Source organism: Peromyscus maniculatus, chromosome 3 (assembly GCF_049852395.1).
Source record: "Peromyscus maniculatus bairdii isolate BWxNUB_F1_BW_parent chromosome 3, HU_Pman_BW_mat_3.1, whole genome shotgun sequence".
In the NCBI taxonomy this organism is placed as follows: domain Eukaryota; kingdom Metazoa; phylum Chordata; class Mammalia; order Rodentia; family Cricetidae; genus Peromyscus; species Peromyscus maniculatus.
Window position 1 is genome coordinate 140,320,878 of NC_134854.1, and position 14,846 is coordinate 140,335,723.

General features: G+C 55.4%; 1 protein-coding gene across 6 annotated transcripts in view; it reads left to right on the plus strand.

Moving 5' to 3' along the window:
* Rasgef1a (RasGEF domain family member 1A) overlaps nt 1-14,846 on the plus strand; it is a 92,702-nt gene that overhangs the window by 72,405 nt on the left and 5,451 nt on the right. For all 6 annotated transcript variants that reach the window (XM_076567698.1, XM_076567696.1, XM_076567697.1 and 3 more), the window contains exons 2-6: nt 8,634-8,837; nt 11,162-11,284; nt 13,002-13,139; nt 13,899-14,120; nt 14,490-14,564. In XM_076567698.1, the coding sequence (XP_076423813.1) occupies nt 8,640-8,837; nt 11,162-11,284; nt 13,002-13,139; nt 13,899-14,120; nt 14,490-14,564 (756 nt within the window). In that variant the 5' untranslated portion in view covers nt 8,634-8,639. The remainder of the gene's footprint in view (nt 1-8,633; nt 8,838-11,161; nt 11,285-13,001; nt 13,140-13,898; nt 14,121-14,489; nt 14,565-14,846) is intronic.

The following is a 14,846-nucleotide window of genomic DNA, read 5'->3' on the forward strand; positions in this document are numbered from 1 at the left end:
GATGATGGGGAGGTCCCTGCCTCTGCACTGTCCTGAGGGAACTCTGGCTGGAGAGTAGGTGTGAGGTCATTTGCTTGTTTGGTTTGTTTTTTCGAGACAAGGTTTCTCTGTGTAGCTCTGGATGTCGTTGCTCTGGACGACCAGGTTGGCTGGAACTCAGAACTGAGATCCAGCTGCCTCTGCCTCCTGAGTGCTGGGATTAAAGGTGTGCCCCACCCCTGCCCGGCAGCGGCGGCACAAGGCTCATTTTTGCCTCCTGTTGGCAGGAAGGAACTGACTCTAAAGATGGGCAGAAGGTGGGGAAGGGTGTGTGCGTGTTGGGGGCTGACTGTCCCAGTGAGTGTCCAGTAGTTTCTAAACCAGGAGACGCTTGGCTCTTAGCCCCTCCCTTCAAGGATGAGTGACAGAGTCTGCGCTCCTTGCCTTACCCAACAGGCCGAGCCTTTTTCTGTGCTTTCACAGTGTCCAGCTCAGATTCCTAGTTCTATTTTGGGGCCACTGTATTCTAGAGAGCGGTGGCCCTGCCAGCAACCTGATGGCAGCCGTCTGGGAGCTGTGACAGAGGCCCAAAGCCTCTGAGGCAAATTCTCTGGCCCACTGAAGGCTTACAGAAAGGTCTGTACTGGCTCCAGGCAGCTGCTTGTGTATGCAGTGAGCATTCAAACAAGCCTTTCATTATTGAGCAAGGAGTAAGAGGCTCTAACACCTCCCTCCTTGCCCCAGCCCAGAGCAAATGATTTCTGGGAAGAGCAGTTGGGAGCCATCTTGTCGGGTCGCTGGCAGAGCTGGGCTCGGGTGCCCTCTACCTACGTCCAAGCAGCCAGCATAGCCCCGACGGTGGCCTCTGAATCTGCCCTTTTGGCTTTGTGCCCTTGAGGGTAGGGGCACAGGGCTGGGCCCCAGCTCCATCCTGGAGCATCCCTGCCCAGCCGGCAGAGGAGAGACAGGCAGGATGTGTAATTTTCAGTTGCTAATTGTGATGTCCTGCAGCTTGCTGAGCTAAAAATAGACTCCGGTTTTGTTGAGTAGGTTAAAAAATAGAAGCCTGGTGCTGCTCAGAAAGCAGACCCCCTCCCCAAACTGGCAGAGGCAGGGAGCCGGCGGATGCCTCCCCTACACCTTCTGACAGAACCCTGGGTACTTATGCAAAATGCACCCCCAGGGCCATTTTTGTCCTAGTTTTTCCAGAAGTCCTGGTCTCTCTGCCTGGGGACCATGGACAACCCTCTGTGAGTCCCCAAGCCTCTAAAACCATGTGCAGACTGCTTCGGGAATGTACCTTTGCCCACGTGTCCATGTGGGCAGAGCGTCAGCCTTCATCCTATCCTTCGTGCTCTTGAGGGGGTCTTGTTCCTGCTAGGACACTTAGAGGGGTGTTGGAGGGCTGTGGGGGAAGGCAGGCCGGGGCTCACCTGCACATCGCTGCCAGCCTGAGCACTGAATGCAGGTCCTGGGGACCAGGACTTGGTGTCCTCATCTGAGAAAGGAGCATTCTGTATTATAGGAGAGCCAGGCTTACATGAGTCAAGTTACATTGATGCCTAGCTTGTGGCTTCCTCCAATTTCTAATAACAAACATTTAAACTTCAGCAAGGTTAGTTGAAAGCTACTTTTGCGTTTTTTTAGAAATGCCTAGAACTGTGGACTCTAGAATCTGGGAAGGGCCCTGGAATTCTGTGCGTGGTAATCCTGCCCGAGACAGTTCTCTCCTTCAGAGTTATAGAGAGGATGCCTGACTCTCGCTTCCCAGATGTGCATGAGACAGTCCCTTCCTTGGGCTGTTGTCTTGTTCTCTGCTGGGAAGGGGTTGGCTGTGTCTAAGGCCAGCCTGATAGCCAGCTGACCCTCTGAAACTGTCATTCAAGTTGCCCGCTTAGTGTCTCTGGGATGGAGAGTTACGCCTTAGAGTCGCTTTGGGCCAGGTGTACTGGGAAGAGAAATACTGCTGCCCCCTGCCTCTTCTTTGGGTAGGAGCCCACCCGAGAGAGCTGGTGCTGGGAGCAGGTAGCTGGGCTCAGACGTCTGAGGATCCAGACCTGTCCATTGGAACAGGCTTCACTGTCCCCCTTGGCCCCTGAAGGATAAGGCTCCCGTCCCAGCTGACCATTTGGAACCTTGCTCTGCTCTCCCGTTCCCACCCTGCCTTGCTGTCTAGCGCCTCTGAGGCATCAAGTTAGAGCCTGACAGGAAAATGAGGAGGGCACATTCCTGAGAATGTGCCCACAGCGTGGGTCCAGCCACAGGGTGGGGTGCAGGCTCCCCATGAGTGAGGCCCAGCCTGCTCATGGATAGTGCAGCAACTTGACCCTGCAGTCAGCATCTATCCCGGACCTGGGTCCAACGAAGCTGATGGTTGGCAGCCAAGGGCTGAGTCTTTAAGGGGACCACTGCAGGACCAAACTACACCCCAGCGTCCCCGCTCCACCTTGCTCTTGTCCTCCCTGGGCACCAGGAAGCACGAAAGGCACACAAGAGCGGGAAAGGACAGAACAGTGGCCCCGGCCTGCACAAGTGCAGGTGTGGACGTGAAGATGCCACACAGCATGCAGAGTAAGGCAATGCTGCGGTCCGGATCCTCTCTCCATTGCGGCAGCCATTCTCAGTCCCAGGACTTCCGGGGGGGGGGGGAGAGTCTCTTAGCCCGGCCAGCGTTTGTAAGTGGAGGGCAGTATTCTCCAAGCACTGCCTCTCTGCTGTGGAAGAAATGTGACCTGTTGCTTCAAGCCCCTGATGCCCTGCCTTCTCTGCCGTGATGGACTGGGCGCTCCAACTGTGAGTCAAGAAAGCTCTTTCTCATTCCAGTCGCTCTTGTCAGACATTTGATCAGAGCGACAGGAAACGTAGCCGGGACACCACAGTGGCTAGAGCCGGTGCTGGCTGTGCTACCGGACGCATACAGTGGCACTAAACTCCCTGCAGGGACGGGAAGAGGGGGCCTTCTTCATGACCCACCTGCCAAACCTGCCGACCCTCTTGTCCTTCCCCAGGGTGTCTTGCAGCCATAGGCAACTTGCTACATATCTTATTCTCTCGACTCTGTCAGATCCCCAGAGCCTCTCAGCCCTGGCTGCCTGCCGCCGCCGCTGTTGTGTGGTGTTGAGACCAAACTCCAGCACACGCCTGCTGGAGGCATCTCCACACCCAGGGCCATTATCGTTTTTTTCTGTTCCGCAGTCCACCCGGCTCACATCTCCACGCGCTTGTTCTGAGCCGCCCTGCCATGCATCCCCCTACGACATTTCCTACAGTCAGGTGTCCGTGTTGCAGTCAGCAGCTGTGGTCCCGAGGCTTACAAAGACAGAACGGTTGCTCCTGTCAACAGCTGGAGGGGAGCTGGCTCTTGGCTAGGTGTGGGGCTCCTCACCCCTCCCTCCTGACACTCTGGAGCTGTCAACATGAGCGTGCTCTGGATGTTGGAGGGGCACAGAAGCGGAACAATGACTTCTCTCCTCTGGGCCCAGATTCCCCAGAGATCAAAGCTGAAATGGAAGCCTGTGTGTGAACTTCATTGGGGGGGGGGGGTGTGTGGTCCCAGGGGAACAGCAGGCCGAGGGCATAGATAGGAGGATGTGTTTGCACACCACACGGTGTCTCTGGCAGAGCTCTGTGAAGTGGTTGACTAGCTGGAGTGAGGGGCTGGAATTTTCTCACCGGTCTCTGTGTCCCCCAGATCGACATGTGCACACAAGGTGTGAAAGTTGCCGGGTGTCACCTGTCACAGCCCCAGAGCCTGGGGTCTGCGTGTGTCACGCCTCAGCAAGAGCTTTGGTGTGTGCTGGTGACTCTGCAGCCTTAGGTCAGAGACCACGGTCAGAATCAGGGACCACCGCGGAACCATTTGGCAGGGGTATGTCACAGGTCACATGGCCATATCTGGTACTGCTCCAGGAATGCACACATATTAGCTTTCGTCTTACTTAGCCCTGACACAGCCTTACAGGGAGGAGGAAGGAGAAACCCACCTGGTTATGGCTGAGGGGACCGGCTTAGAGAAGCCTAGAAGCTTTCTCATAGATGGGAGACCGAGCATATTCTTGATTCCATATCCCAAGCTGTCTCCCATGTCGTGGGCCTAGGACCTGCAGCCACGGGAGAGAACACAGGGAAATGGGGCCCGGATGGTCATGGGTGGGGTGTGGACACATCGTGGGAACACCCCAAGGCAGAGCCATCTGTGCTGGGCCCGGGAGGGACAGCCAGTGCGAGTCTGGCAGCAGGATGGGCCACTTCATAATCAGAAACAGAAGATTGCTGAATGGGCACCGTGGCTGAGCCTCGAGGGAAGGGTAAGGCTGTGGTGAGGCACAGTGGAAGGGGAACTCTTACACATGGTCACTCTGGCTGCCTCATCTCTGGCCCGTTGGCCAGCCTGAAACTCATCCATTTAAGTGGCTAGCAAAGGGCTTCCGGGGCTCACCTCTGCCAGGCAGCCCTCCATGCCCGCCCTCACCCTGAAGTTCTCGATAGCTCTGAAGGCAGTGGGTATGGTCTGCTCACCCAACTTCAATTCCTTTCAGGCCAGGAGAACTCCTCACAGGTGGCTCCACAGAGCCGGGGAAAGCCAGGCATGGAAATAGTTTCTCTCCCCTCTGGGCAGGAGAGAACGTTCCAGTAGACTTGCAGCTTGGATCCCTGGGCCTGCCCTCACACCACCTGGCTTGACGTGGGAATTGAGAGGCTTTCAAGGGCTGTCGGAGAGGAGACAGTGAGTCACTTGCTCTGTCTGGCTACGAGGCGCTTTGCTGAGTTGATTAGGTCTGTAATTAGAAGGTGCTTGTTTTCTTGCTTGAATGGAGAAGGATGAGGAATGGTGAAACCTATTCCCCATGCGTAAAGGGACTGGAGTGAGGCCCGGGCTAACTTCTTTTGGACTAGGGGCAAAGGCAAAGGTGGGCCTCAGAAGCCAGCCCAGTCCAGGTCTGTCCCAGAGTTCCTTTGGCTGGCCCATGGGCTTCTTGGGCCCTCGGCAATGGCTGTAGCCTCACAGGGGTCTGGGTGCAGTCAGGAACCTTGCAGGGGACGTCCTGATACTCCTTTGTATCTGGAAACCCTCAAGAAATGCCTGTGCCAAGCTTGCCCCCAGATGGTGTGAGACTTGAGCAAGATGGCTTTGAAAAGTCCCTGGGCGGTGCTCGTGTGCAGCCACAGTGGCAGGAACCTCCTCTAGCCGGCCCAAGGCCCTGGAGGCTGGAGTGTTCAGGGGGTAGATTCCCTGGCCTTCTGTTTATACGCACGAGAGTCACCCTTGGGTCTTGATCAGAGACGGAGTCAGCCCACAGGCCAGGCCTGGAACAAGATCTTGCATTTTAACAAGACCAGGTGTTCTTCTTGCTGTGGGGGGTGTGAGTGGGGGACCGTGTTTGACGTTAGAAAGAATGCATGCAGGGTGGGCTGTCTGTGTCGTTGGTGCACAAGTGGCCGGCAAGTGGCACCTATGGTGCAGATGATGGGGACTTAGTGCAGGCACCCTGTAAGGGGCTCTGCGGCTTCCTAGCAGACCTCAGAAGTGCGCTTCCTCTGCCCGGTGGCTCCCGGGGGGCTGAGAACCCCAACTCAGGCCCGTCTCCTCCTGCACTTACTGCTAGCTGCCTCTGCCACGTGGCCCCTTCCACTGGTCTATGGGGACCTGTGGCTGTGACTTGACCGCTGTGCGAGTGTCCAGGGAAGAGTGGTGTGACAGCGCAGGATAAATGAGCTGATGTGGTGCCACCACCTACTGTCCGTCACTCAACTCCGTGTCTCCTTCCAAGTGCGGGGTCTCAGCCTTTTGGGAACTGTGGCTGCCCAAGGGACTCCTGCCGGTTCCTCAGACTTCTCTCTTTAAAGGCAGCAAATCTCAATGTCCCCCCGCCCCGAGACAGCAGAATCACAGTACATGGGGACCCAGGCAGCCCCCGCCCCTGGCTCTGGTTCTCCCACCAGGCTGAATTTAGCAGCCTTGCCAAAGGGGTTCAACAGAGGCCATGTGAGTTAGCAGGAAGGTAGAGCTTATGCGTTCCTCATCCCTACCCTCACTGGCACCTCCTGTCCAGAGCCCCTGGTGTGGGGCATGGAGGTGCTATTGGCCAAGGCTACCATCTGCCAGTCACCTTTGGTCATTCAGAACTGTATGCACTTGAGGGCCACCCAGTCCTCTGTGGGACCCCGAGGCCCGCAGGGCCACTGCAGGTGACAAGTGCCCGCCAGTATTGTTTGAGTGCACAGATGGTCACTGAGTACCGTGCTGGACCTGTGGACGGACACAAAAGCCAACGTCCAGCCTCTCCTGGCCTCATGGGTCGGCTGGAGAGGAAAGCAGGGGGGCTTCCTGGAGACGGAGCCCCCAGGCTGCATTGGAGATCTTGGGATTTCTTTACTCGCACTCTGCCTCAGTTGGCCTCCGTTTTGAAGGCTTTTCTCAAGTCAGGGGTCCACAGACTCAACCCAGGAATCCCTGGTAAACTTACTGGAGCAAAATGTCTGGTGCAGCGGTGCCAGGCTGGGCCAGGCTGGGCCTGAAAATAATGTGCACCTAATGTGTGAGGTACCCCGGCCATGGGGCCGCTGGCTTCCTAAACTTTAAGGGGTAGGTTCTGGTATGGGCTCCTCTACCCTGGTCCTGGGGCTTGCTTTGCTTCAGTTCCTGCACTCGAGCGTGGCCAAAGATTTTTCTTCTTCTTCTTCAAGAATTCCAAGAAATCCTCAGGTTTCTCTGTCAGGTTAGCTGGGGTCACTGTCCACTTCCCACTGCTCCTTGGGAGAGGTCATTGCTATACAGTGGTGTGTGTGTGTGTGTGTGTGTGTGTGTGTGTGTGTGTGTGTGTGTGTGTGATGGGGGCTGGGTAAAGCTAATGGTTTAATGGAAGTCAAGCAGTCATGGTTATTATCTGCTTTGCACAGTGGGGAAACCGAGGCAAGTGTGGCTCTGCAGAGTCATGTGCTTGCATTGCAGACGCTGCGCCCCGGGTTTGGGCCATGCAAGGGAAAACATGGGGTTCTTTTGCACTACTTTCTGAACAGGCTGCCTCTCAGCACCAGGACCCTCTGATCAAGGGAGGGGCTTTGGGTCTGGGAGGTGGATGCTGGGCTGGAGGGGAGGCAGCCTCACCTCCAAACTCTGCAGGTGCTCCCCGTGGATTCCATTATGGCTGGTTGATCTGCCGCCTCCCTCTGCCCACAGCTGCCAGCACCCTGTGTCCACCTGCCCCCCGGGGATGAGAGAAGAGGCTAGCACTATGGATAGCGCCATCTAGCGAACCCAGGGAGGATATGCCCTCAGGATCAGGCCTTACATGCACCTCACAGGCAAATACTGCACTGTCCTGATCTCTGACTGGTGTGCTTATTACTCTTCTATTGCTGTGATAAGACACCATGGCCAAGGCAACTTATAGAAAAAAGAGTTTATTTGGGGCTTCAGAGGGTGAGTCCGTGACCACTGTGGTGGGGAGCATGGCCACAGGCAGGCAGGCATGGTGCTGGGGTAGTAGCTGAGAGGTCATCTTGAGACTCAACCACAAGGCAAAGAAAGCCAACTGGGAATGGTGTGGGCTTTTAAAACCCCAAAGCCCACTCCCAGCGATACACTTCCTCGAACAAGACCACTCCTCCTAATCCTCCCCAAACAGTTCCACCAAATGGGGTTCAAGCATTCAAACATATGAGCCTATGGGGGCCATTTTCTTTCAAACCACCACAGCTGGCTTCTCTGGGGAATGGGGTGACTGAAGTTCAGGGGGCTTTTGATTTGCTACTGCCTCAGTGGAGACTTAGCTGCTTATGAGGTAGGGATCTTGTCAGGCAGGCCATTCATAGTAAGCAGTCCTAGGCTACAGCAATCCCACCAGGATGCTGCCCTGCCTGCTTCAGCATCTGATTGCACCTGTCCAAAAGCAAGTTACAGATGTTTCCCCAGACCCTGTCTGTTGCTCTGCATTGTACTGTTATGAAGCTTGGGCTTGGCAATTTTTAACACTGTCTAAGGTCGGTTCCACTCCCCTCCTCTCTGCTGCTACTTGACCAGACAACCGCCCTCCCCCCCAACCCCAGGGTTCCAGCAAAACCAGACAATCAGCTTCCAAAGGCCTCTTGCCATATCCCTTAGCTCCTCTGCTCAGGGCAAACTCTCAGCTCCAGCAGCAGCAGCACACAGTACCCAGGTCCTACAGCACACATTGATTAGCCCAGTTCTCAGACCACTGTCCCTACTAATCCATTAACCTCCACATGCATCATGGAAGTTGGCATCTGCTGCCCTGAAGGATGCTCCTTGGTTATCCTCAGGAGTTGCATAGCTAATGACCAACAGCCAAACCACATCTGTCATTCACACTTCATCACTCAGGCTGTCTTGACCACAGGCTCCCTGTACTTGCTCTAGAGTTTATTTTCCTCCTGGATATACCCCCAGGAGGCCCATGATTAGGACATAGAGAACCTACACTGAGTCAGTGTCCCTGGAGTGAGATCTGGTGTGCACGGAGCAGGTGTTGAAGAAATTCTCATCAGAGCTGCGGTGCCTGGGGGACTACCCAGCTGCCCAACAGCCTCTCCTTGGGACTTCTAGTCAGCCTCGTATGCACACAGACTAGATAGATGTGCATAGACTGCAGGCCACCTAGGACAGAGCTCACATCCTCGTTCTTCTTCCCCAGGAAGCTATGCCCCAGACATCTGTGGTCTTCTCCAGCATCCTTGGGCCCAACTGTAACAGACAGGTGCAGCCCGGCATGGGGGAAAGAGGAGGTGGGGCCAGCAGTGGCTCCAGGGACCTCATTTTCCAAGATGGACGCCTCACTTCTGGATCCTTGGAGGCCCTGATGGAGCACCTGGTCCCAACGGTGGACTATTATCCTGATGTGAGTGACTTGGGTCTGGGGGAGATGGAGTGGCCAGTAACAGGGAGGGGTGGCCTGGGCTCCGAGGATGGCTGCTTCTGGGAGGAGAGGGAGGCCTGGATGGGGCTGTAGAGTTGGACAGAGCAGCTGGGAATGGATGGGCAGCAGGGCCAACTCTGCCTCCTGGGCCTTCATTATCTTCTACTCTGCAATGAAAGTCCTGTCTGGAGGAAGCCACAGTGACTTCCCTGCTGCCCTGAGCAGGGGAGACTAGGGAGGACACACAGGAAACAGACATACAAAGGACCCACCCCTGGAGGGAGAGAGTTTGGAGGGTAAAGCCCAGTGTGGGGGTCCTGTGACCTGGCAGCCCAGACTTCTTCTTAAAGCCCATCCCTGAGCCGGAGCATGAGTTCCAGAGGAAGAAGACCCACCCTTCTCTGAGGCATGTGAACGCCAGAGCCCTTTCCCTGCTCATCAATAGTTCAAAGCCTTCTTTGCCGTTTGGAGGTGACATCGGGCATTCTGGGAACAGAGAGGACAGTACCTCATCATGCTTGGCTTTCCTTCCACCTCGGATGGGTGACATCTCTCAGCAGGAGTGGCTCAGCAGGCTAGCCCCTGTCCGTCTGAGCAGCCCCTGTCCGTCTGTCCCGGGGCGGACACTCAGGCTCCTGCTAGTCAGATACAGGACAGGAGGAATGGCTGCTCTCTTGCTGCCTCTTTTTTCTTTTTCTGTTTTTAGTCTTTTGAGTTAGGGTCTCATCATGTGGGTCTGGATGTCCTAGATTCACTCTGTAGACCAGACTGACTTGAACTCACGGAGATCCACCTGCCTCTGTCTCCCAAGTGCTGGGATTAAAGGTGTGCGCCACTATGCCCGGTTATCTTTTTAAAAAAATTTTATGTATATGGGTATTTTGTCTGTATGTATGTCTGGAACTCCTGGTACTGGAGTTAGAGACAGTTACGAGCTGCTAGGTGGGTGCTAGGAGTTGAACTTGGGTCCTCTAGAAGAAGAGCTAGTGCTCTAAATGCCGAGTCATTGCTCCAGCCCCTCTAGCTGCCTCTGAAGCTTGGGCCAGCTTGGCTTCTCCACCTACAAGGCCATCTCTGCCCTCCCTGGCTCTGTGAAGACAAACCTTCCCTGTCCTTCCTTCTGTCTGTCTTGTAAGCGCTGCCAGAGACTAGTTAGAGCTGATGATGGTGTTGGTGGTACAGAAATGGCTGCTGAGAGACTGGGACAGAGCTGAGAGGAACAGTCTCAGATCTTGAAGAAACCCAGGGCAGGGCCACGGTCCCTCAGCCCTGACTATGCTATGGAGCCGTGATCTTGTGCCAAAGTGAGGAAAGATCCCCTTATGGGCTATCACAGAGGATCTCAGTGTGCTGTTACCCAGTTCTCAGGACACTGTGCCCTGGGATGCCCCTCCCCAGGTTCCCAGGAAGGGGGGTTCTAGGAGGTCAGGAAGTAGAGAGGGGAGGCCGGAAGTGCATTCGCTCCTCTTCGGAGTTCCTGTTCTTCCCTCCTACGTACATGCTGAGCATACACATACCATGAAAACACACCAGAAGATCCCTACTCCTTGGAGATGGCTAGGAGCCCCTGTGTGACCTGAATATGATTTTCCTTACATGTCTGAGTCACCTGCTCATAAGGAGGACCCTGAGAGTCTCACCTTTTGGTTGGGATACCTGAGCACTCATGCTGTGCAGCCTGGGACAGGTCACCGGGAGTTTACAGTGTCCCAGGGAGAGCTACCTCTAGTAGCCTTGCATGCTCCTATGGCATGAGCATATCCTGCTTCAGGCTGCATGCACTCCCTGATGGCCTCAGGCTAGATCAGGTACATTCCTGCCCTGTGGGCTTGGAGTTGGGGCCAAGGACCTAGGCAGCCCAGCCTACAGCAATCAAATGGGGGTGGGCCAAAGTCCAAGTGGGGTAGAGTCCCACAGAACATCCCAACCTACAGTGCCAGCTGCCCACAGGGAGGAGCCTATGAAGATCCTGAAGCAACTGACCCATGGGATACAAGATGAGAGCCATTGGCCACGGGCTGCGTCACCTAAGCCTTTCAGTCTAGCTTGGACCAGGCATCATGAACCTGGAATCAGGCCCAAAGGACTCCCATCATGGGGTGGGACAGAGGGTACTGGAGAATTCCAGCAGAACTGTGTCTCCAAGGTGTGTGGACATAGCGTAGAAAGAAACAGGGTTGTGTGAGATAAAGAAAACCATGTAAGCAAAGGCACAGGGTGATGATCTGGGAGAAGCCAGGCCAAGTACAACCGAGCACACCTGTGGAAGCAATCTGATCGTCACTCACCCCGTCTCCTTCCTGCAGAGGACATACATCTTCACGTTTCTCCTGAGTTCTCGAGTCTTCATGCCCCCTCATGACCTCCTGGCTCGAGTCGGGCAGATCTGCCTGGAGCAGAGGCAACAGCTGGAGGCTGGGCCTGAGAAGGTAAGCCACTGAAGGGGTGGCTTCACAGATTTGTCTCCTAGCCTGGGGAGAGGCAGTGAGTAGAGAAAGCAGGCAGGGTACAGTATGGGTCAGGCCCTGGTGCAGCCCTGAGGAGTGGCCACTCAAGTCTAGAGGTGTAGCCTAGAGCTAAGCTGCTGGGACTGAGAGCTGGTACAGTGCTTACACCTACTACGGCAATTCACAAGGCCATTCCACGTAGTTTATCTGGTAGTTAAAAGAGGTTTATTTCAGGGTAACTTACAACCAATACAGGGGTTGGTTACAGGATCCAGGAGAGATGAGGTACAGTCCAGCATGGTTCTCTGGAGAACTCTGACTTGGTCTGCAATCCAGCATCCAGAATCACGAGGAGCCAAGAGATCTGGCACATATGCATCTTGGGTCTTAAGGGATCCTGTTTTGGCTACACCTCAGGGGCAGGTCACAGGCAGGTGTGGCCGTTACCTGCTGCCTCACTAGGGGCAGTGCTTCAAGGTCAAAGCTGTAACAGCTTTGTACCCATTACACGCACCCTCGTGGGGCAGGGCCCCACAGATAGCTGGCCTCCTGGTCAGTGCCCGATTCTATGAGGTCTTATAGCAAAAACGTCAGAGGGGTCTTAGTCACTGCCACCTCTGTGGGCGTCAGGTGGCTGTGCCCTCAGGATAGCAACTGCTCACATGGGAACATTCAGTAGTCACAGTAGAACCGTTTGGCCCTTCTGGATTGAGAAATTGGTTGGGAGGCCACCATCACTCCGATGCCCTGGTGCCTGGGCCCGTTCAGGGTCTCGTATAGCAGAAAGGGTAGTGTGTTTGTTGTGCGGGAGCTGGCAGGTCTGCATCAGAGTGCAGCCTGACCCATACTCTGTGGTCCAGCCTTCTCCTGCCGGAGGTTTGTGAAGGGAGCCCTTGAACATCCTCTATGTCCCCTCAGGCTCGTCAGAGTCGCTGGCCTGGTGAGGGCAGCCTGGGGTACTTGCTAGTAGCTCCAGTGGCCCGACAGGCGCCAGGCCAGGCTGAGCTGGGTCTGAGGAGAGTGAGTCCTAATAGCAATAGGGATCTCGAAGCCAATACCACGGCTTGTTTTGGGCAGTGCTGGTGATGGTAAGCCGACGAGGGCCCGGGAGAAGCCGTGGCGGTGCCAGAGGGCTTTGGCCCGTGTGGGCACAGCTGATCATCCTGAGTCCCTCTGACCTCCCTGGGGCAGAGGTTACACAGGCATTTTGAACAAAACAAACAGCCTTGTCCAGCACCCCAGCACCCTCTGTCCCAGCCCGGTGCTGGGTACCGGGTCCCACTTGACTTCTTCCTCAGGGCTGCACCTCCTCCTGGTGCTTGCCAAACTCGCCTTTGGCAGAGAGGGGTAGGGCAGTTTTGCATCCAGTGTGATGCTTCTTGGATGTGTGTTTTATGTGGGTGATGTTTAACTATAGTAAGTAGAACTGCTTTCCTGTCATGGTAGCAGTGCGTTTTTGTTTGTTTGTTTGTTTGTTGTTTTTTTTAAAGGTGAATTTAAGTGAAAAAGTTCTGCTTCAGAGAAATAAGAAACGAGAACCACATATTGTAGTGTAGCTCCAGCAAAACCTTGGATGCCCACGGCGGCTGCATGCCCAGCCCAGGCCCTGGGGAGGAGCATGGCCCTAAGGCAAAGGGTAGCTTGTACCATGGCCGCCTTATGGGTTGCTCTGACTCGGGAGTCTTACGTGTTCCCCCAGGCCAAGCTGAAGTCCTTCTCTACCAAGATTGTGCAGCTGTTGAAGGAGTGGACAGAGGCCTTCCCTTATGACTTCCAGGACGAAAAGGCCATGGCTGAGCTGAAGGCCATCGCACACCGTGTGACTCAGTGTGATGAGGTGAGGTCCTCCCTTGGTCCTCTGCCAGGCTTCTTGGGTATTTTTGGTGGTGGGGAAACAGTTTCTACAGGAATATCCTCATATGTGGTCCCTTTCCCTGTGACCTCCAAGAGGGTCATACCCACAGACATAGCTGAGCAGGCCAGCAATGGGCTGGATGGACCCACGTTATCCTAACAGTTGCCTGACTCTATCCTGGCCTTCAGCACCCTCGTGCCTGGGTGGGATCTATGGGCAGGAACCTGTCTGCTCTTCCTGGCTCCCAGAACGTGTCTTGGCCTTAATAGAGACAAGGCTGAGGAGTTGTATGACCTCTCCCCAAGATGGAGAACCCCATGCTTAGCAGTTCCTGTTTGCTGGGTAGGCAAGCCTGGGGAGAGACTTCTGAGAAGCCAGTGCGCCCTACCCAGGGTCAAAACCCTTGCTGGTGCCTTCCGGGTTCTTCCTGCTCTGTGAGGCAAGGAGCAACAGCTATGTTGTCAACCTCTGGGAGAGTTGCTTTCAGACTTACAAACCAAGCCCTAGCCCTGCCTTCTGCTCCTCCCCTAGCAGGACAGCCCACAAGTCCCTGCAGGACTCCCCCAGGGAGCCGCTCAGTGGCCCACATTCCCATCCAGGGCCCTACGGTAGATGCAGGCTTGGATAGGAGGGTGGGAGCTGAAGACATAACCCTAGATGTGAGATGGGCTCTCTGTGGTGGTGGCGGCGGCCATGGTGTCAGTCCACTCCAGCACCCTGATGAAGCCCCGACCCCCACAGGAGAATGGCACAGTGAAGAAAGCCATTGCCCAAATGATACAAAGCTTGCTGCTGTCCCTGGCTGCCCGAAGCCAGCTCCAGGAGCTTCGAGAGAAGCTCCGGTCACCAGTTGTGGACAAAGGGCCTATCCTCAAGGCCAAGCCACCCGCCGCCCAGAAAGACATCCTGGGTGTGTGCAGTGACCCCCTGGTGCTGGCCCAGCAGCTGACTCACATCGAACTGGTCAGTGCTGCTGCATGCTCTGCATGGTATAGGGTGGGGTTGGGTCACGCGTGGCATTGCTTAGCCACTGGGTGCTGCAAGGATACCTCTCTGCTGGTCAGTCTGCGGTGTGATAGGGAAGCTAGCTTGCTAGCTCACGCCACTACTGCCATAGGCTAGTTGCGTATCCTCTAGAGCAATGGGTATTTCTAATGTCTGGTGTTGGGTCCGTAAGAGTGTGGCATCCTTGTATGAATGGAAGGGGGAGGTAACACTGGCCTGTGGTGGCCCCAGGATACAAGAGAGGCCTGGGAGGAGGCTCTTTCTGCTCCTGTAGTCTCTGCCACACTCCTTTGAAGCTCTGACCCCTCTCCTTGTCCCCCACTGAAGGAGAGGGTCAACAGCATCCGCCCTGAGGACCTGATGCAGATCATCAGCCACATGGACTCCTTGGACAATCACAGGGTGAGTGGGCACACTCGTCTGGGAGCCATGGCTGGTAGTTGGCCTGACACTTGCACCCTCCCCTCCCCCCACCAGGTCGGGTGCAGGTCTCACTTAGTATGTGGTATGCACTTTGGCGTACTGAACCATGCCACCCAATAGGCATGACTGTGACTTTCCAAGGATTTAACCTGGGGGTTAGTGATGACTATACAGGGCGGCATGTCGTTGGACTGATGAGTTAGCCTGTCAGAACAGCTAAGGAGCAGGCAGGCATGGTCCAGGGATGCTTTGGTCTTGGGA